General features: G+C 45.0%; 1 protein-coding gene across 5 annotated transcripts; it reads left to right on the top strand.

Annotated features, from left to right (window-relative positions):
* Positions 1-784: 784 nt before the first annotated feature.
* Positions 785-22,410, top strand: SLC25A44 (solute carrier family 25 member 44). Of its 5 annotated transcripts, none has more exons than XM_061606298.1 (5): positions 785-867; positions 7,183-7,303; positions 9,126-9,759; positions 13,930-14,057; positions 18,525-22,410. In XM_061606298.1, exons 3-5 carry the CDS (start codon positions 9,138-9,140, stop codon positions 18,714-18,716), a joined length of 942 nt encoding a protein of 313 aa, XP_061462282.1. In that variant the 5' UTR covers positions 785-867; positions 7,183-7,303; positions 9,126-9,137; the 3' UTR covers positions 18,717-22,410. The 5 variants fall into 5 exon arrangements, with proteins under 5 accessions (XP_061462282.1, XP_061462285.1, XP_061462284.1 ...); XM_061606301.1 differs by lacking the exon at positions 785-867 and adding an exon at positions 878-1,087 and having other exon boundaries at positions 13,935-14,057; XM_061606300.1 differs by lacking the exon at positions 785-867 and adding an exon at positions 879-1,087 and having other exon boundaries at positions 9,129-9,759.
* Positions 22,411-22,702: the final 292 nt, after the last annotated feature.

Raw genomic sequence — 22,702 nt, 5'->3', positions numbered from 1 at the left:
CATAAAAACAGACCTTAAAATACATTAAAACAAAACGTTAAAAACATCTTTAAAAAAGCTTTAAATACATCTTTTTTAAAAGGGTAAAAACATATTAAAAAAACACATATTAGCAAGCAATTTTAACACAGATGCAGATTAGGGGTAAATGTTCTTGAAAATGAATACATGAGTGAAGATAACATGCAAAAAGACATGGAACGATGAGTAATGGCTGGCAAAAATGTGTACCTTTGTCAAAACTGCCTACAAAAATGTGTTTATTTGGAGAAATTCGCACTAAAATGGTGGAGAATTTTCATGATTAAAAAAAAATATATTGCAGATTGCTGTAGAAATGTGGAGAACTGAATTTAACACTGGAAAAATGAGAAACGGAGAAAACCGCAATTGGCAGATCTTTCCATCCCCACTGATCTCTTACAAGACTACGACAAGTTTGATTTAGTCAAAATCACGACAAAATCGCCTCTTTAGGGTAAAAGCATGGAAGATCAAGTTTATCTAGCATGATATTTACACAGGCTGTGAATATTCTCAGAGACATTTCTTCACCTTCCGTTAATCTAAGCCACATAGGGAGAGACTTTATCTTGTATTTAACACTGGCGTAAAGGGTTTACATAGTATTTTGTGAAATTTTATTTGACCAAATACAGCCTTGGTTATTGCCCTCGCAGCGGAGGAAATAGTATCTAAAGAAACCCGGAAGTCGGGATCCTCTGCGAGTCTCTACAAGTTACAAGTTGATGATAACTATTAAACCCTCGTTATCTTTCACCGGAAGTACCCCTCTAGCATCTAGAGCCTCTATGCCCCTTCTTTCCGTCTCCATAAGCTCACGGTCCCCTTCCATCTTTGTGACTGGTAAGATGGAGGCGGGAGCCCGCGCGGGGAGGGGGGAGGATTGCCGCTTGGTGATTGGCTGGGCCGGGGGGCCTAAAGGCCCCGCCCCTTGACTGAGGGCTTCTCCCGGATGCTGTGAGGGGAAGGCAGGGAGAGAGAACCGGGCCGAGGCGCGCTGGGGCCGGGGCCCCGGAAGAGACCGGGGCCTCGAGGGACGGGGACGCCCAACCGCCGCCAGGAGGTGAGTGAAGGGCGTGGGGGTGGAGCCTGTGGAAGGGGGAGGGGCCAAAGCACTCCCCCCCCAAGGGGAAGGCGCTCGTGTGGGGAGGGGGCAACGGCTGTCCCTCCCACGTGGAGGCAGGTTAGCGGGGAGAAGCTCGTGGGGTGGGCGGAGGAGCTGGCATTTAGAGAGGAGGGGGCGGTTGAAGTGGGGAGAGGGCCCTCCGTGTCATGCTCGTGTGAAGGGGCTAATTTAAACGGGGACGGGCTCGTGCGGGCGGGCAGAGGTCACGTTAAGGGCCAACGCACTCCATAGGGCGGAGGTGACGCTCTGGGGGAGCGGGCAGGCGCCTGTCGTGGGGAGGGTGGTGTTGCCAACAGGACACCCCGCGGGGCTCGGAGGGAAGGAGAGAAGAGGGGGGATATAGAGTGGGAGATGGAGAGTCTGGGGGCGCCTCGCTGGGAGACCCCCACACGTCGGTGGAGGCGCCATGAGCGCTGGCAAAGAGGGGTGCAGGCCTGGGGTGGGGGTGGGGGTGGGCGTCTAACTGGGGAACAGGGGCAGGAGCTGAAAGTACTCTTGGGGCTGTCTGACTGCGTAGAAGAAATGGTGTAAGGTTTTGCGTGCTAAGAAAAGGACGTGGAAAGGGAGTTAGTGACATGTTGGGGGTTATGCAAACTACTCGTGGCACACCGAACTGGGTTCTCCCTGCACCACCCCCACCCCCAATTTTTGTGCCGGGCAGCGTCTGCAGTAAGGGTGGATGCTTACCCTGTTCTGGATGGGGTTACACTCCCCCTGAAAGAACAGGTACGTAGTTTGGGGGTTCTTCTTGACTCTTCCTTGTCTCTCGAGGCCCAAGTGGCCTCGGTGGCACGGAATGCGTTTTACCATCTTCGTCTGGTAGCCCAACTACGCCCCTATCTGGACAGGGACGACCTCGCCTCCGTTGTCCACGCTCTGGTAACTTCAAGATTGGATTACTGTAATGCGCTCTACGTAGGGCTGCCCTTGAAGACAGTTCGGAAGCTTCAGCTGGTGCAGAACGCAGCTGCCAGATTATTGACGAGGACCAGTCGGTCTTCGCATATAACACCTGTCCTGGCGCGTCTGCACTGGCTTCCTATTTGCTTCCGGGCGAGATTCAAGGTGCTGGTTTTGACCTATAAAGCCTTACATGGCGTGGGACCTCAATACCTTGTGGAACGCCTCTCTCGCTATGAACCTACCTGTTCACTTCGTTCAGAATCTAAGGCCCTCCTCCGGGTACCAACCCATCGGGAAGCCCGGAGGGTGGTTATGAGATCTAGGGCCTTTTCTGTGGTGGCCCCTGAGTTGTGGAACAGCCTCCCCGAAGAGGTACGCCTGGCGCCTACACTTCCATCTTTTCGGCGCCAGGTAAAGACCTTTTTATGCTCCCAGGCATTTTAATCTTCTTAACTTTTTAAATCTTTTAATCTGTATTTTAATTTTTGTAGTATTTATTTTGTTTTTGCTGTGCTTTTCGTTGTTTGTTTGTATATGTTTTTGTATTTTTATTATGATATATTGTATTTTATTTTGTTTGTTCACCGCCCTGAGAGCTATTTCGCTAAGGGCGGTATATAAATTGAATAATAAATAAAATAAAATAAATAAGAAGAAAACTTGGTGGAGAGTAATCTTAGGAGAGTGGGCGTGGGAAGGAGGATTGGAGGGGGGCAGCTTAGATTTGGGGGGCAAAGCGGGAGGTGCGCAAACTGTGGGGTGTGGGGGCAAACGGCTTGTTTGGCGGAAGGCACTAGGGGCTGAGTTAAGGTGTTGCCAACCTTTTGGGGCCCAATTTAAACAGACAAAATGTTGTGGGCGCACCCACACCCCACACACTCAAACTGCAACCTATTCTGTTGGCTATAATAGAGTAGTTCTTTCAACCATAATTTTGGGGGGAAGGGTAGAGAAGGGAACTCTGGGCAGCAGAGAAGTCCTCTGTGGGTAAATGTACACCTGCCGGTGCTACATTGATCATCTCATAGACACTGACATATGTCATTCATGAATTTTCCCCAGCATTTTGTGGCTTATACTTAACACATGGCTGCTAGTCTGCTGCACGGTGATAAATCTTGGTGTTTGTCACCCTGGGAACGCTTCCTTTTTCTTCTTAATAAGCCAAGTTTCTAGATCATAGAAATAAAGTGGCAAAAGCAGCATCGCTTAAAAACACGAGCAGGCCAGGCCAAATGGATGTGTCAAGCCAGACACGGACCTCCAGCTGTTTATGGTAACCTATTGGAGCCTCCGTCATTCTCCTAGTTCTGCTGCCTGACATCAGATGTGATCAGCGATGTGTGTGTGTGTGTGTAAACAACAACATTGGGCAAACCACAATATGTGGCAGGAGGACCGTGTTGGTCTTGGTGGGTCTCAAGATGTGCGGAAGTTGAGTGGTCAGATTACATAAATTTATCTTCATGCAACTTCCACAATTCCCTGTGCAGTAACGTGCCAGGTTCATGTTTCTGTGGCACTCTGCAAAGCGCTCTGTGAATCTTGTTTCATTTGTCCTTCTGCCTTGTGGCATTTTGATTTCTGACTTAAGTGATATGCTTGACGTTAGTCCTGCAGCTCAAGACTGTATTCTAGAACTGTTTTCTTCTCACTTTTTCTGTGCAATCACGTTTATACTTTGCTAACCTGCAGGCTTGCAAAGGACTGCCCTGTTCTTCGGTAGGACTTGCTTCCCCTCACTGTGAACTGTGGGGTGGAGGAAGTAAGTGCGCTACAGACAGGCTGCAGCTACTGATAGCACCAGGAAATTTGTTTTGTGTTGTTGGGCAAAAAACTTCTTAAACATTAAACTACTTGGCTATCCCAAATTCCTTTAGCCTTTGCAGAGATGAGTTCAGAATTAAAATTAGCACTGACTGTTGGCTTCCCAGTTTGTTTGACCTCTTACTGTCCCTCTTGAGAACTGTGCCAAGTGGGGTGGACTCTTGTTCATCCCTGTTCTGGGCAAGCTTCAGACTCTTGTTCTTGTCCTTTTCTCTTTCCCAGAGCACAAAAGCCCCAACTTCATTGGCCAAAGAATCACGTTCAGAGAAAGTAGCAGCTTGTTATAACTGGGGCTTTGTTAACATGCTGAAATGAAACACCTCCTTCAAAGAAAAAATGTACTAGATTTCTTAGCCTGTTTTTAATACATGCATAATATACAAAGCAGCATATAAAGAAATTAAGTTCCAGAAGCCAATTAGAATGAACTAAAGAACATAATAAAAATGAAATGTAACATTCTCTTAAAAATAGTAAATGTAGACAGCTGTATAAGCAAGCAAGCTGAGGGGAACGTGGATGGCAAGAAATGTCTCTCCCTTATAACATTAGAAGGGGTCACCTAGTGAATCTGGTGGGCAGTAGGTTGCAGCTGCTTTGTCAACCGAAAGCAAGGCTGCACTGATGGATCTTACAAGGTGGGTAGGAAGATGTGAGAGAAGGGGGCTTCTGAAGTTGTGCAGGGTTCTGACCATTTCAAATGAATAAGCCAGTAAATGTTTTGCTCTCGGGGTCACTAATCTTTGTGGCCTTGTGTGCATCATATATTTTAATAAAATATAAAGCCCAGGCTTTTTAAATTTTGTAAATTTTTAAATATTTTAAATTTAACATTCTAAACTTAATATGATCTTAATTTATAAATCTCAATGGCAATTTTATTAATGTTTTATAATTGTACTATATATATATATATATATTTTCCACACTTGCTCATATTTTAATTGTGATTTTATTTGTTGTACACCGCCCTGAGAGCTTTCTGCTATAGGGCGGTCTAGAAATGTAATTAAATAAATAAATAAATAAATAAATAATTTCTTGGTTAACTGCTTTGCTCAGTCCTCCAATGTAATCTCCATAGGGGCCAGGGCTCACTTAAAATGAATTGACACAAGTTATGGGCCCAGAAGTTTTGCTAGTCTGTCTGCCTGCAACATACATGTCCTATTGTGAAAGAGCAGGTTAGTAAAAAAAATGAGTCAATAACTTGAAGGCTTATTTGCAAGTCTGTCACACTTCAAATGACATTTAGGCTGGTCTTCACCTGCATTAGAACGAAGTGGTAGAAGGTGGGGAGGGTCATAATTAAACCACCTGAAAATGGAAGACCAACAGAGGAGGCAAAGGGCTAGGCTGGGCTGGAACCTTTTTCCCTAGTGGATTAATTTTCTATTTTCAGAGAGCATTTTCTGTTTCATTTGACTGCTGTAGAGGGAGGTATAGGAAACCAGACCTACTCTGTCAGCTCTGCTGCGGAGATGCCAATTCCATTTGACTACAGTAGGGCCCCACTCATACGGCAGGTTACGTTCCAGACCCCCGCCAAAAAGTGGAACTCTGTCAATAAAATGGCTCCTGATGCCCGAAAAATGCCGTAAAAGCGGAACAAGCACCATACGAGTGGGGCCTTACTCTTAGTCGAAAGCCGCCGTATTAGCGGAACACCGAAAAGTGGGCCGCCGAAAACCAGGGCCCTACTGTACTCACTGTTTTCATTCAAGCTGGTCACAGAAGCATATTATTATTATTATTATTATTATTATCTTTATTATCTTTATTATCTTTATTTATACCCCACCATTTTTCCAAAACTGGAAGGGGACTCAAAGTGCATCAAGTCCAACTCGTGGGAAATCTTTGTAACTTTAAGAAATGGTGTCTTGAATTTGTACTCATCTTCCCATCCCCTTTTCCTTTTATATCACGTCTTTCAGATTGTAGCCATGTGGGAAGGGACTGCCTCTTTTCTTATTGATCTTCTGTGAGCTCCTCTAGAAGCTTTTTTTTTGCTGGACAGTGGGGTAAAATGCTTTAAACAAACAAACAAAAATACATAGGGAAGCATTCAAAAGTGGTATGTTCCAGCTGGAGAGCAAACTATGCCACTCCAACCACCTGATTCTGCTGCATGTGTAGACCCAGCCTTAGTATCTGGATCATAGCTCCAGAGGATATCTTTGTACAGGAAATGTCCTTCTGCCAATCTTCAGTGTTTTCTGTCTCTCTCTTTAACTCTAGCTGTTTCCCGTGCTTTCAGTAGGGTCTGTTTGGTGTACTTGGCATTTCTGTCAAGCAGGTGTACTAGAATCATAGAATCCTAGAGTTGGAAGGGGCCTTGTAGGCCATCGAGTCCAACCCCCTGCTCACAGCAGGAAATCCACAGCCTCTGCTTGAAGACATCCAGTGAAGGGGAAATAAGATGTGAGCTATCCATCTGTATTGAGTAATATTTTCTTAACTGATGATGAGCAAATATTTTTTGCCTTTAAATGAAGAAGCCTTGGAGGCGTTCTGTGATATAGTGGATGTTCTGCACGCACAGGCTTTCAGGTTACGTCACTGATTTAAACAATTTTGGGGAGTAGGGCTGATACCTTAGAAAGCTGCTGATAATTCTGGGCTAGGTGGACCAGTTGTCTCATTCATAATGTATTGGGCTCTCTGGGAAGGAACAATTTTATTTATTTATAAATCAGTAGCAGTGCACTTGCTTTGCACATAGGAGGTCCCAGGTTCAATCACGGCATCTCCAGTTGAGGGATCTTGGTTAGCAGGGCTGAGGAGGACCTTGAGCCTTGAGAGCTGCTGCTGCTGCGAATAGATGGTACTGAGCTAAATGGACTACTGATTTGGCTTGGCCGAAGGCTGCTTCCCATGTACACAGCTAAAGGTGATTAAATGTCACATTTCCTCCAGAAGTGTGAATGATACAAGAAGATTCAAAGGGGATTGTGACGTGAGAAGCTTCCCCTTCCCTTCCACAAAAAAGTCCCACTACGTCTCCATGGATATCTTAGGTCTGTGCAGCTGAGATGGCATGGGGCTGCTTCTGCAGACTTCAGAGATTTCAGCTGTCATTTAAACTGGGTTTCTAGTTCTCAGGATTGTAGAGCAAAACCTATAATACTGGCTTTTTGCTTTTGCAAAGGCTTAGATGGCAGAGAGAGTGTTATCTACAGTTGGGTGAGGTTTTGGCGGTGCTGGTGGCCATGTTCTCCCTTCCCTGCCTCCTGGTCTGTCCCCACCCCTATGTACATAATAGTTACCATGAAATGTAATCTGTCCTCTTTATTTTGCAGAAGGTTTGTATGTGGAAAGGAAGAACTTCGAACACTTGGCAGTAGCTAGGAACTCAGCATGAATGGGGAACGGATCGATTCTTTGCCCACAAATCCTCCTGCACTCAATCTGCAGTAAAAGGTACTATTGAGAAGCTACAATTTATCCTCTCCTTAGATATCTCTTCCTCCAAAATTCTGGGTTGCTTGAGAGTGGCTCAATTCAGACATCAGGCCAAACCATGCTTTGAGCTTCCTGTCGTGCAGCAGGCAAGCCACAGAGCCCAGTGGAACCCTGCAGTGTAACTTTCCTGAGGCAGAGGAGTGGTCTCCCAGGGTCGTTTTTCAAAAGAAGCACCAAAATCAGAATGGAGCCACTGCATTGCCAGATGTTTTGGACTAGTTCCCATCAGCCACAGTATCACTTAGTTATACTGCGATGGGAGTGTAGTCCAAAACAATGGAGGGTGCCCAGGTTGGCGAGGGCCGATCTAGAGAATAAAATGATCTTCTCAAAGCCACACAGGTAAAACCAGAACATGGACCCACCCAGTTTCCTTTCAGGCCACTGTTGGGAAAGCTGCCAGGAAGGAGACTTTGACTTTCTTCCCAGCAAAGGCGCAGGCTTCCTGGAGAGGCTGTGCTGGGAACTCCAAGGGCTTCTTCTGTTGCACCTTTAGCTGTTGCTCTGAAGTGGAAACGGAAGGAATGGTTCTGATAGAAGACAAACTGCTGCTTTATCTAATTTTGCCCTTTTAGAAGACAGAGCCAGTGTGTGTGTTTCTGTTCAGTCTTGAGATCTAGCAACCTCTTGGCATTTGTAAATAAAAAATGAAAACAATAATTCCAAGAACGCTGTTGCAGTTTGAAACTGCTTAAGGTTGTATATTCAGCACAGGACTATGCTTAATAAGTTCTGCAACTTGTATTTATTATATATGTGCGGTTTCTGTTGCACCTGCAACTTTTGTTGGTGCTCTAAAGGAGTAGAAAAGAAGGGTTCTGAGAGAAGGCCACTATCTAGTTTTGCTCTTTTTTGGAGAAGACAGAGCATAGGACTATGTTTAAAAATAATTCTGCAACTGGCATTTATGTACCTTTAGCCAGTTTGCAGGGTAGTCTTTGTGTAATTCGTGTTTCTTCTGATCAAAGGAAAAGGCACAAATACCCAAGGTACACACCATTTACTAAGGCACCACCCCTGTGCACGGAAAATCTTAGACAGCAGAGAGAGAGAAAGAGAGCTATAAAAGATTTCAGCACAAATGGCTAACTGTAAAGGATGGAGACTGGGTTGCATAGTGCTTAGCTGATTAATCAGCAAATTTGCCTAAAAATGTGCTGTCAGTTGGGTAGCATTTTCTTTTAAAATGTTAACGTCTTTCAGACAAGTGAAAGGAGCAAACATGTCATCTTAGAGTCATTCCCACTTCTCTTAGGAGAGGGAATGCCTCTTCTAAGATACTGCCTGCTGGGACATGTGAATGCATGATCTGAAAGTGGAAGAGCGCCCCTTTGTCAAAACTGCTGTTGTTTACAAATGTATATAGGCGTGTCATATTAACATATAATTATTAATTAGCAATGATTTCTTTTTACTGAGCAGCAATCCTACTTGAAAATCTTTGTTTTTCTTGAGAGCTAAGATTCTGAGGAATTATTTTCCACGGACTGCTGGAATTGTATTAGGCTCAGAGCACAAGCATCCTGTGTGTCTGAGAGATCTGAAAGGCAGTCTTCACCCGTGTGGTGCCCTTCAGATGTTTGCTGCCTGAGACTTACGATAATTGTGGTCCAAAATGGCTGTGCTGACCAGGGCTAAAAACAACTGGAGGGCACCACGGTAGTGAAAGCTGCTCTAAAGCAAATTAAATGTTCTGGGTAGGTTTGGCCAACGGAGCGTGGACCCCAACAGAGCTGTGTGTCTAGAAATGACTGGTGTGTCTGTTCTGCCTTTTTCTCAGCAGGCCTCAGCCATGGAGGACAAGCGCAACATCCAGATCATCGAGTGGGAGCACCTGGATAAGAAGAAGTTCTACGTCTTTGGCGTCTGCATGACCATGATGATCCGGGTCAGCGTGTACCCCTTCACACTTATCCGGACACGGCTGCAGGTGCAGAAGGGGAAGAGTCTCTACAACGGGACCTTTGATGCGTTTGTGAAGATCCTGCGGGCGGAAGGGGCTGCCGGGCTCTACCGGGGCTTCTTGGTCAACACCTTCACTCTGATCTCCGGCCAGTGCTATGTGACGACGTATGAGCTGACCCGCAAGTACGTCTCCCACTACACCAGCAGCAACACTATAAAGTCGCTGGTGGCTGGCGGTTCAGCCTCCCTAGTGGCCCAGAGCATCACGGTGCCCATAGATGTGGTCTCCCAGCATTTGATGATGCAGCGGAAAGGGGAGACCATGGGCCGGTTCAAAGTGCAGGCCTACAAAGGCAAACGGTTTCCAGTCTTTGGCCAAACTCGGGACATCATCGCACAGATCTTCAAGGCCGACGGGCTGAGGGGGTTCTACAGGGGTTACGTGGCGTCCCTTCTCACTTACATTCCCAACAGTGCCGTCTGGTGGCCCTTCTACCATTTCTATGCAGGTGAGGAGAAACCAAAGGAGCGATTTGGAATTCTCTTCTATGTCCTGATGTTTGTTTATATAGAGTATTTGTGCCCTGCTCTTCAGCCAGAACGGCTCCCAGAGTGGCTTATGTGCAGTCAGTTAAAACATGACAGTCCGAGCCCGCAGGCTTGCAATCTTTAAAAACCCAACACACGAGGGGAAAGGTACAAAGAGGAAAGAGGAAGGAAGCAAACTCAGGCACCGGTTCTGAAATATTAATTCGTGTAATGACCAGCTGTCTCTATGACAGGTCAGGGGCAGGAGGTGCTTGATGGAGCTGGTCTTTCAGCAGAGCAGATGGAATGAGCCTTTCTCAGTCAGATGATCTAATCTTCTCTTTCACCCATCCCAGCACTATGTGCCCAAATGTTAAGAAAGTCACCCTGAGGCCCTGCTCCCGGTTGCCATCCACCTCCTAAGGTGACATCGGCAGCAGTTCCGAGATTGTTGAACACCCTCCCCAGATGCATTTGACAAGCATCTAACTTGTTCTTTTAGGATTGAAAATGTATGTGGTTCACTGGAGCTTTTAAGTGACATTCAGTTCATCAGGCAATGATTTTGACCCCTTCTAAATGCTGAGCTTTGCTTTATAATCTTTTTTTGGAAGGGGTGTTAACATTGGTTTTAGAAGTGGGACCTGCAACAAACTCCTGTGGTGTATCTTCACTCATTAAGAGGGTTTTCTTCCCTGTTGAAAGCTTTTGCCAATTTCAAAGAGGCTTCTTGTGATGGAGTTTCAGAAAGTAGGAAAGGACACACACCCCTTCACGGCTGCTTTATACAACACTAGAGGGATCAGGTGCAGTCGTAGCTGCCAACCCCAAACTTGAGTGTTTAATTGCTATATGAGTGTGAGGGGAATGGGTAAGGGAAAATATGTCCTTCCCCCCCTCGCAATGTAGTGCAGAGAAGGTATTGCCCCCTCCAAACCCTATTTGCCCCCCTCCAGGATACTTCCCGTACAAGCTTTGGGGAAGGGCATCGCTCAGTGGCAGAGCATCTGTCTTGCATGCAGAAGGTCCCAGGATCAGTCCCTGAAGACATCTCAAGATGCCGTTGGGAGAGAACCCATTCTGGAACTCTGGGCTCGCTCCCAGTCAGTGTAGACGGTACTAAGCTAGGCGGAGCAGTTGTCTGACTCGCTATAAGGCAGCTTCTTGTGTCCCTCTAGGCGTGAGTCAGCCAATTCCTTCACTCCCCCTGCCCTCCATCTTCCCCCCTCCGCTTTTAAAAAATTGATACCCTAACATTTCTGTGTCTCAACCATAGATGTACAGTAGGGCCCCGCTTATATGGCGGGTTAGGGACCAGGCCCCCGCCGTAAAGGGGAAATCGCTGTAAAGCGGGACCCATTGACTTTAATGGGTCGCGTTGCGCAAAAATGACACAAAAGTGTAAAATCGGCTTTAAAACAGGGAATTTCCCCTAATTGAAAGCTGCCGCATCAGTGGAATGCCGGAAAACGGAACACCGTAAAGCGGGGCCCTACTGTAATTTATGTCTGTTTGACTTTGGTTCCTTCTGCACACACACCAATCTATTTTCCCCCCCTCCTCTGGGGCAGAAGTGAGAGCTGAGTACGGAAAATAGTGGGCAACGCCAGGATTTCAGCATAGGTGATTGGGCAGCAATGTATTCCCCACGTCCAAAGGAAGCTGGTGCAAAAAGTGGTCCTGTATGTTACATTCGGTGTCAGGAGACTGAACTTCCAGATTCACAATGGAGTAAAATATGCCAGGGTTACTTATTTTATTATTTATTCATTTATTATTTAATTTGTATCCCACCCTTCCTCCCAGCAGGAGCCCAGGGCGGCAAACAAAGTGCTAAAAACATCATAAAAACAGATCTTAAAAAACATTAAATACATTGAAGGGGGTGCTTTACTGTCATTGTTTTATCTGCATGGCCACTTAAACTGAGTTTGCAGTATTTTAAATGATGTTAAATGGTTTTAATATTTCATTAGTTTAATTATATTTTAATGCAGATTTTTGTATGTTCTTAATTGTGTGTACACAATTAAGCTGCCTTGAGTTCCATGTTTGGAAAAAGGGTGGGGTATAAATAAAGACCCTCCGTGGCGCAGAGTGGTAAGCGGCGGTAACGCAGCCGAAGCTCTGCTCACGGCCGGAGTTCGATTCCAATGGAAGGAGGAAGTCGAATCTCCGGTAAAAGGGGTCGAGGTCCACTCAGCCTTACATCCGTCCGTGGTTGGTAAAATGAGTACCCGGCATACGCTGGGGGGTAAAGAAAGGCCAGGGAAGGAACTGGCAATCCCACCCCATATATACGGTCTGCCTAGTAAACGTCACAAGACGTCACCCTAAGAGTCGGAAACGACTTGCACTATAAGTGCCGGGACACCTTTACTTTTTATAAATAAAGATGATGATGATGATAAAAATAAAAACAAAACAGCGTTAAAAACATTTTTTTTAAAAGCAACTTTAAAAAAGGGTTAAAAACATTATTTAAAAAACATATTAAGCAATTCTAACGCAGACTGGGATAGGTCTCAACCTAAAAGGCTTGTTGTAGGCTCAGGTGCTGTCCACTTTCTATATATCCTAGAAGCTCACAGGCCCTTCCCAGCCTGTTTGCTGGGCCTAAAAATATTTTCAAATTAGTGTGAGGCACTAGAAATATGAAAGCCTAGGAGCACAATACAGAAAAATCCAGGGGAGGACAGTTTTTCCTATTTTTTTCAAAGTGTTTGTGTTTTCCCCCCTGAAAAATGTTGGACTGCGAAGCGTGAAAGGATATAGAAACTTGCTTCAATCCAGGCAAACCTTCAGTTTTTGGAAGTAGGGTATGATGGCCAATATGAAGAAATACACATTGATAGCGATAGCTCAGAAAAAAAGACAGGTTAAAATTCATGTAATATTGGATGAGTCTTGCTTTTCTCACCTCTTTTTCTCAGATCTTCTTGCGGAAATGAGTTCTTTATGTCCGCTAGACACTTTGGAGGACTAGAGGAGATGTAATAATTTCCAGAATACATAATAATTTTCTCTTTTTTCTTATGAAGTTGATGGTTTCTTCTGTGTGTTTTTTTTGCCTGCTCCTCATAAATTGGCAAAATGAAAGAGATGCTAGGTTCCTTACCATTCAGCAGTTTATAACTTCATTTGCAACTAAAAATTTTAAAAAGGTAAATTCAGTTTGTAATTATTGTCTAAATATGCTGCACTATTAATAGAACAAATGTAATGGCAAACCAAATTATACATAATGCATTTTATGTTTCTAAAGTAACAAAGTCACTTTCGAACTGTAGAAGGTGCCAAACAAGTATCACAAATTTCTGTGCCCCCCCCCCCCAAAAAAAAAACCCTGCAATTTTTTTCTATGGCTTTTTACATTTCTGTGAACCACCTTTGGGACCAGGCTGGTGTAAAGTCTAGGTATAATTTCTTTTATTTTTTTAAAAGCCTATTTATAAACCATATTGTGAGTAAGATGCTTCCTTGATTAGCACAAGGCAAAGAATTAAAGTATTATGCAAGCTTTCAGGTTCACCAGAGCTCTTCTGCAAGGCAGATATTATGGCAGAACCCCCTTCCCCTATAACAAAAGAGAGGGTAGAGAAAAAGGTAATGATTGGCATGGTGGTAGCCTCATCTGCAAGTTGTGACAGTCTTGAAATGGAACAGAAGAAGTGTTTTGCAAACTAACTCGGTTAGGTGACACCTGGGGCATAAAAGTCTCAAACGGCAGCAAAGCATGCTGGCATAAAACAATGGCCGCTCCTTGATAGCATCCCAACTGAGAAGAAACAATTGGTGCACTTGAAAGTGTGCCTGTTCCTCTGAGGGCAATATTTTTAAACTGGTCCTAGTAAAGACATTGTTTTACTATCCTTGAATGGCTTGGAAGTAAAACGTAGGGCAAAGTGCCAATAATTTAAAATGTTGTTACTTGAGAACATCCCTGCTGGATCCGAGTTCTCCATCCAGTCCAGCATTTAATTTCCCACAGTAGCCACCAGTGCTCCCGGGTAGAGCCAGAAGGCTGTAGCCCTCCCCCGTGCTCTGTGTCTAGCAGCAGCACAGTCAAGTAGACTGCCTCAGACCATGGAGGCATGAAAAACACACCTCTAGATTGGTGTACATAACCTGGCTCTTGCTCCTGTTTCCAGAACAGCTTTCCAGCCTGACGCCCAAGGATTGCCCACACCTGCTTCTCCAGGCCATATCTGGGCCAATGGCTGCTGCAACAGCTTCCACTCTCACCAACCCCATGGATGTCATCCGGGCTCGTGTGCAGGTAAAAGCCTCCTCCGCTGGATGGGTCGCTTGCCTCAAGAGTGAGCTATTTGTGATAACTGTCACAGACTGGCTGGAGACCCATCTGTGGGATATCGATCTGTGTTTGCATATAACTTTCATGGACCATAGCCGAGTTTACTATCTCCACCTACCACGAACAAACTTGGTTCCTTTGCTTTGTGCTCTTCATGCCCTTGCCGTACATCTCCCCCCCCCCCAATTTTTTGGTGTTGGAAGAACCAGATCAATGGCAGAGCACGCGCTTTGCATGCAAAAGATCCCAGGTTCAGTACCCAGAATCTCGTTAAAATTATTATTATTATTAACTTTATTTATACCCCGCCGTTTTTCCAAATTGGAACTCACGGCAGCTTCCAGATAAAAAACAGTTGCAATTAAAACCTACCAAAGTTAAAAGCATATAATACATAAATAAATAAATTATAGACAGATATAATTAAAAAATGAACTCTAATTTAAAATAGCAAAATGATTCCAGGTACAGTAGGGCCCCTCTTCTCGGCATTCTGCTAATACGGCACTAGCGGGGCGATCAGCTGGAGGGGGGGCTGGAGCTCCCCACACTCCAGCTGATCGCGCCCGAGGAGGGGAAAATCTGATCTCCTCTGGTGCGATCAGCAGGTTAGGTTCCAGACCTCCACGCTACAGCTGATTCGCTTTTCGGCGGGGGTCTGGAACCTAACCTGCCCTATGATGGGGCCCTATATAGCAGGATTTGGAAAGGCCTCTCCTTGCCTGAGAACTTAGCTTTGCCAGTTGGTAGTACTGGGCTGAAGGAGATAGTACTGTGTAGAGTTGATAGCATTGGGCTAGCCCAGGTGTGGGCAACCTTTGACCCTCCAGATGTTGCTGAAGTACAACTCTCATCCTACTTGTCCATTGGCCACACTTGCTGGGCTGATGGGAGTTGTAGTTCAGCAACATCTGGAGGGCCAAAGGTTGCCCACCCCTGGGCTAGATGAACCAACGCACTGGCTCAGGGTAAAGCAGCTTCATATGAGCCATTAAAATCTTTTTCTCATGCCCTGTTTCGAGGCTTGCCTGTGTACCTGTTTACATGCATTAGCAAACTTCCAGTGTGTTCTCCGCCCCTGCCCCCGATGCTTTAATTTGGAGATTGTTGCAGCATGCCTGTGACAAAATGCTTACTTGGAAGAATTGGCAAAAGACCAACAGACTTCAAGATAAATTAAGAGTAAATTGTATTTATCCATGTGACAAAATGGTGGACAAGCAAGTAAATTGGCTTTGTGGCTTGAAACACCAAATGCCATGTTGTAGAATAGCAAGATGATAAGCTGTTGTTGCAAAGCTATGCACAGGCTGCCCAAACAGAAGTTGCCTGTACGAATAGCTTGTGCTTAGTTTGTTGCTTTAATAGAGATAGAAATAGACATAATGTGGGAAGTTGCCATATGAGGAGGGTCATCAGGGCTGCAGCGGAGGCCAGGATGCAACGGGGGAATGCTTGGGATGCAGAAGACGGAGGCTTGGGCCGTGTGAGGGCAGAAAGGCAGCGAGATTTGGGGAGTGCAAAAGACAGAGATCAAAGGAAGATTGAGCAGGACTCTTGCATTCCCCCAGATGACTCTGCCCATCCTTCCTTGCTATCCCTTCTTCCTGGAACTCTCTCCTGCAAAGGTGCCAAGCTCTCATTTTCAAATCCTCGCTCAGAACCTGGGCTTGTCTTTGCCTTAACCCCGTGGCGTTCATCTCCAACTAAAACAAAATTTATTAATATTTATAAAGCGCATTTTCATCTAAAATCACAAGGCAGGATACAGGCTAAAACACAGTAATTACAATAGAAACAACAATCACATCAGTAAGAACTGGTATTAATGGAGCAGGGATTCCCAGACTGTGGCTCATGGACCACCAGTGGTCCATGAGCTTCACTCAGGTGGTACACGACATGTCCACGTTAATATTTATATTGATTTTTAAGTGGATTTTTGTTGCTGAGTTTGTTTCTTGCATTGTATATTACTGCATGACAGTTTGAATTCTGTAGAATGCAAATTGTAATATGTTAAAATAATCAAGCACAGCACAATTGCTGCAACAAGCAGAAGTATCATTTTGTGGTCCACCAAGACCCTTGGCAATTTTCAAATGGTCCAAGGGGGCGAAAAAGGTTTGGGAACTACTGGAGTCGTGGACTGGTTCTCATTCTGGTGCCAACCCATGTCAGATTGCATGTCGGAACCATTCAAGATGAAATATTCCATTAAAAAAAAAATCTCTGGACACAGAAAGCCAGCATGATGAAGTGAGGGGAAGTAGACATCTGCTTGGCATGCTAGTTTTCTCGTGGCAGGGGTTGTTTTTTTCTGAAATGGAAGATGATTCTAACATCATGTGAGAGCCCCTCCGCCACACACACACCCCTGCAGTCTGAAGTGGTATGTCCCAGACAGACACTTGCCACCTCAATGAGAACTAGCCCTGAGATTTTGGTGGGTGAAATTTAAGAGGCTGCTTCCAGTAAGTTCAATGGTCATCATCCCCGCCCCTTGGAGAATGGTGAACCCTGGCCCCCATCCTGAGATGGAAGTGGGCTCCTCTCCATAGCCACACTGCACTTCTGAACACCTCAGAAGCACAGTGTCACTGTGGGGATTTATTCATCTAAATTTGTATCGCAGTCTTCAATATAAAACACAAACAAATAGTACTTGGTGTTGCTTGGGAATTCTAAGAAACAAAAGAAAAGATTAAGTTTTCATTTTCTTAATGAAAAAGATGTGTTTTCATTCTAATACTGTTGGATAAGGTGATATGCAGTCCTGCCAAATGTGGTTAAAATCAGTGCAATAATTTGATTGAAAATGGTGTCCAGTCTTATCCAAACATAGACCAAAACACCTCCTTGATCTCACCAACTATCATGCCAAATTTAGTGGCGATATCTTGAATGCATAGAGAACAGACAGGACACAACTACTTTCCAAAATATATAATTTCCAGGCTGGACTGACTAAAACAATAGTACTAAAAACAATAACACAATCATGACAGCAAATAAAGTGATGGCATTAAAGCAATTTCCATTGAAGACGGAGAAAATAAAAAGGCCTTCCCCTGGCACTGAAAAGGCGACCAGAGCAGGCACTGAGCAAGACTTCCTAGCAGAGAAGTCCATAAATAGGGCACCACAACCAGAAGGCCTGCCTCCTGCAGTAGCTGCCTGCTTGCCTCACTTCAAATGATTATCTTGGCATACTAGCAGGGGCTCAGAGTAGGTGTTCCCTGCTGGGCTTTTTTTGCTTGGAAATATGTAAGTGGAGGCTGGATGGGCTTCTGTGAGAGATGCTGTAGTCTTGGGGTTGGACTAGATGCCCTTTGAGCTTCGGGTATTCTGGTTCCACGGGTTAAAGTTGAATTTCAGCACTTGGCAAGATGTTGAGGCACTGGTGAAATCTGACTCCATCAACTGGTCCCAGTCATCAGCCTCTAGTGCAGTCTTTCCCAACCTTCTTTTAACCCATACCCACCTTTAGCTAATATAAAAATGCAACGCCCCCCTCCCTTCAAATTTGGCTGCCCTAATTATTTGATTTTGATTTTCAAAAGGATTGAAATATTGTGACCTTTAATTATAAAACAGTGGACTCAATAATAAAAATTAATCAAAGCACTTATGATTTCAAAAATAAAATGTACCCAAATGTTACTTAAATTGTACATATTTTTTAAAGAATGCCCCCCTCCCCCCAAGATCTTCATACGCTTCCCCAGCCCCAGGGTGGGTGCAGCCCAGTCTAGAGCAAGTAAAATCTCACTATCTAGCTCTGGAGGAGCCCTGGGGCTCCTCTGATTTGCCCTCTGTGAGGAGGACAGGCTCCTGAGCTGGGCAGAGCGATGGAGAGCCATCCTTCCTGTTGCCCTGCATTCCTGATGGATATGGAGTGCCTCTGAAACTCAAGACCAGAGCCTGCTCCAATCAGAGGGCCATCTTTATATTTTATACCATGTATTTGTTTTAGTATTTTAGAATTGTAAACCAGTGTTGGTGCCTTGGGAGGTCAGTGTACAACTGCAATAAATGAACAAACATGATGCCGGAGGTAGGCCGAGGCCCTTTCGTGGCTGGCGAGGCTGTATCCGGGCAGCCACACATCTAGGCAAGTTACGAAGGCCCGCCACCTTGAGGGGCCCCTAGTCCAGGATCTTAAAAGCTTTATAGCTGAGGATTCTGAAGTAGTTATATACTACCTTGGGTGCTTGCAGTCTTGCTCTAAAATAAGTAATGAATCGGGCATAATTCTGTCATTTGTGGAACCAATTTGGGTCTTAGAATTTGGGGCTTTTTTAGCATAGAATTTGTTTGTTTTGATGTTGTGTGTGTGGTTGGTCCACATTTTTTTGTCCTTCTGACACTTCTCCTGTGTTGCTTCTGTGTGGCCCTCTGACTTTGTGACTCTTCTTTTCCCCCCCGCAGGTGGAAGGCAAAAGTTCCATTATTCTCACGTTCAAGCAGCTGATAGCGGAGGAAGGGCCCTGGGGCCTGACAAAAGGCCTCTCTGCCCGCATCATCTCAGCCACCCCTTCCACCATTGTCATTGTGGTGGGCTATGAGACGCTGAAGAAACTCAGCCTCCGTCCAGAGCTAGTGGACTCCAGGCACTGGTAGCAAAACTGGAGAAAGGCGAGTCGGACTTGGCTGGAACCTCTTGGACCGTTGGCAAAGTTGAAAATTCACCAAAAAGTGAGCACGGTGCCCGGAGAGCTTTCTAACAAGTATTTGTTAGTGGAGGGCTAAATGCAAGCGGCTGTATTTTTTTAAAGTCCCCTTCCCCAGTATTTGTCCACCCCTTTGGATCGACTGCAACATTCTGTAGAGGAAGCATCTACTGTAAAAAAAACCCTTGCTCATATGTGAAGGAACCCAGGGGCATCTTTTTCCCCCTTTCCTTTTTGAATTAAAAAGAAACACACCTTAACGATTGAAGCAAAGCCACATTTTCTTTTCAAAGTGCATTTGTATTCTTTTCTTTATTTTGCTAAATTCCCACCCTGGGAGGCTATCCTCATGTAATTCATTCTTCACCCACCCACCACCCATTGGTAGAGAACCAGCCACTTTCAGCAGCGCACACCGCTTGGAAAGAAGACATTAGCAAAAATGCCCCTCTAAAACGTCTACAGATTGAAGATTTGAGAGGCGGGGGGACATGCCAAAAGCCAGGAGTTATTTTTAAGAGAGACTGCTTTGACGTCTTGACAAGATCTGTATATATAAATATTTCCTTATTTTGTATATCCTTGGAAACTATCTTGCCAATTCTCCACTAGCCTGGTTCCCCACCCAACCCCCCTGCATTTCCTCATGTCAAAAGTGATTTTAAATGATGCTCCTTCTTAGTCTGCAGCAGCAGAGGTGCACAGCTGTACTCTGTGTGTCCGTGCGTGCATCTTCTGGGATTAAAATCCTTTCTAGGGGAGGATGCACCCTTCATTTTGTGGCCTTTGTAAATGTAAGTGGTTTTTAAAAAGTTCCCTATCCTAAAAGCCTCCCCTTGATTTTTTTCCCCTTTTAAGCACCATGAAATCTGATTCTCTACCTTTCGGATTCATCTGAAAGGCAGAAATTAATTTTGCTGACAAGACGTGTATAATACTTTTCATCTTTGTACAAGTATGACAACTGTCTCAATCATTGAATGGATGTTTTCTAATGTGTAGGGCAGGCTGCTGAGAAGGTGCACGGAATCTTCTACTGTTTGGGGCGTGGGTGGAAGAAAGAACTTCACATTTTGCTTGGTCAGGGCAGCCAGTTGAGACTGCAGCCCTTGACAGACCTGGCTCTACCTTGGCCAAAGTTGGTTTGGGTTCCTGTTTTCTACCCAAGAGCTCTCTGCCAAGGGCCTTGTAAGAGGATGAGCAAAACTGGGTCATGCGATCCAACCCTTTCAGGTGATGGGCATCTATCCACTTCATCCTCCTCTCTTGCTGCTGTCTAGAAATATGAAGACCTGGAAAAAATGGGGGGATTTTTTTTTTCTGGGCCTTCATCTTTTCTGTTGCAACTCCAGAACTGATACTTAACTTTTTTTAAACCTTGCTCCTCTCTGTCCACAGTGCTTGTGTACCCATGTTAATATGTGAAAGGCTGCAATTTGGGGAGTGGAGGTTGCATTAATAAGATGGACGTAAAATCACTTGTTTTAAAATGAAGTGTGTGGGGTAGGGACATCTTTGAAAGCAATACTGAGGAGGTGATGTTCTCTGCACTTTGGATCTCTTCTTTGCAGCAAGCATTTAAAAAAAATAGATTAGAGTTAACTCAAGTGTCATCATCAGGAATCGAGCGAGGGGCTACTGTTCAAAGAATCTTCTCCAAGTACACCTTCTGCAGAAACATGGTACTGCGACACTTGTTTTGGCGTGTGGCGGCCTTTGGAAGCAGAATATGTGGGCCAGTCTGTCCCCCAGACCCTCTTCTGATGCCTTTCCTGCTCCCTTGAAGCTGAACTTACCCCAAGCTATGGCAGGGCGGGGGCTGTTCCAGAAAAGCGATGGGAAGGAGTAAAGCTAGAGAAACAAAACTCTTCCCCTTGCACCTATGTGTAGTGGGGTAAAATATACCAAACCTGCCCAAAAGCAGCCCTAAATTGAAGCCACCTTGGACCTATCAACCCAAGGTTTTGTAATCTGTGTACCCAGATTGGTTCTCACTGCAGTGATAAGACACATGTAACAGAGCAGGCGGGCGTGTTCTTCTGTATTAAAACTCTACACGACCCTGTTCATAGAAAGCTAGTTTGCTAGCTGTATCTTCTCCAGGATGGGCTAGTTTTCTCTGCCAGTGGCTGTTTTGTTTGTTTTAATGGAGAATTCCTTCATGTGAGCCACCATCTGAATCTGAAGTGGTCCAGTCCAGATAAGGTTTCCTGCTCAATCTACTAGAACTAGGCCTTTGCCTGTGGCATGGGCATCTGTTTGCGTGGACAGGTGTTATTTCCCCCCAGGGCTTTTATTAGGCAAAGGAAATTATGTGACCTTGGAATCCTCATACCACATGGTTATTTCACATTTAAGCAAATGCACTGGGAGCCTAACCAGGCTCATATTTTGGCTGTCTGGGAGTCATGTAGACTGTGTGCAGAATGCCCCCATGGTGCCTGGAATTGGTTTGAATTTGATTTTTGCCAAGTGGGCCCTCCTTTTGGCTTCCCCTGTGTCCGAGGCACAGTCAAAACAACTTTCTTTTTCAAATTCATACACTGTCAGGTTGAGCCACCTTCCCTCCATATTTTTAAGTTTCACAAACATTCTTCATTGTATTTTATATTAGCCTGGTCTTTGATGGGAGGTGGTTGGTTTTTTTGGAGGTGCTTACATAGTGGTGGCTAATACCTTTCTCTAAGGAAGGGTGACCAACCCCTGCTCCAGGGGTCTGATTTGGTGCCCCAAGCAATTTTTCTGCCCCCCCAAGACACCCCTCAATGTTGGCAAAAATGTATAAAGGAAATGGGATGCTGGGATGGATGGAGAGGTTTGTGTGTGTGTCCCATCTGCTTGCAGGCAAGAGTGTGTATGCGACAGTGTGGGGTGTCACCCCACACTGGTATGCGGCCTCCCAGAGGGCCAAAAAGAAGCTAGCCACTTTTGCTCCAAGGTAAGGTGGCAAAGTAAGCTTATAATAATATTGGGAGAGTTGGATGGATTAATCCCCCCCCTTTTGAAAAGCTGCTGCAGTGGTATGTCAGTTCAACAGATATACCGCCACCTTCTATGAAAATGCTTGGAGCCTTATCAGTGGATTGTATATAGAGTAGCTGCTTCCTCATACTGGTTAAATCATGAGCAGTTCGTGGCATTTTCCCCCCTGGTGAGGTACTGTGCACATCTTCTGCTATCCCCAGTACAGATAAACACTTTGGATCATTAAACCAGTGGGCTGAAATCTCATTCCAATCTTTACCTTGACTTCGTTTTTTCTAAAGTGCAATGATACTCTGAATATTTGTTTCTTTGTTTCCAGTCTTTAGAACACAGAAAATCTGTAGGGAGCTCCATTGAATGGATCTGAGGAAGTGGTAGTTCCTGACTTCTATTAAAAACAGACACAAGTATGTTTTGAGCATGGGGGTAGGTTGGGGGAGGATGCAGGGTGCATAGGGCCAACAGGACACCTCCGGCAACCACATGAAGTGAGGATTCGCCTGTCTTCTCTAAATGGGAATAAATTCCAAGCAATCTATGATATCTGTGCCTGCCGTTTCGATACAGAGTTTGAATGTACTTGTATATATTAAACCAGGTTTCAATTTTCCACTGTAATAAGTCTATGAAGTGTAATTAATTAAAGTTTTTATTATTTATTTGACCCTTTTCTTGGTGGATCTTGCTTTGCTTATGATTCAGAATCGAGGGATTTCTATGCTGTATTTTGTGCCCAACAGCTGTAAAATCAGGGGTAGAGAAATCTTTGGACCTCCAGATGTTTTGGGACCCCTCTTAACTCCTGTTATTCTCAGCCAGCGTGCCCAGTGGTCAAGGGTGATGGGTGTTGGGAGTCCAACAACATCTGAAGGGATGTAGGTTCCCCATTCTGGCTTTCAGATGGTGTTCCTAGGATAGCTTGGGGGTGGTTTGGAAGCTTATCAGGCAATG

This window comes from Rhineura floridana, chromosome 22 (genome assembly GCF_030035675.1).
Source record: "Rhineura floridana isolate rRhiFlo1 chromosome 22, rRhiFlo1.hap2, whole genome shotgun sequence".
Taxonomy (NCBI): domain Eukaryota; kingdom Metazoa; phylum Chordata; class Lepidosauria; order Squamata; family Rhineuridae; genus Rhineura; species Rhineura floridana.
Note: the sequence above shows the minus strand (reverse complement) of the source record. Positions and strands in the feature narration are given on the sequence as shown.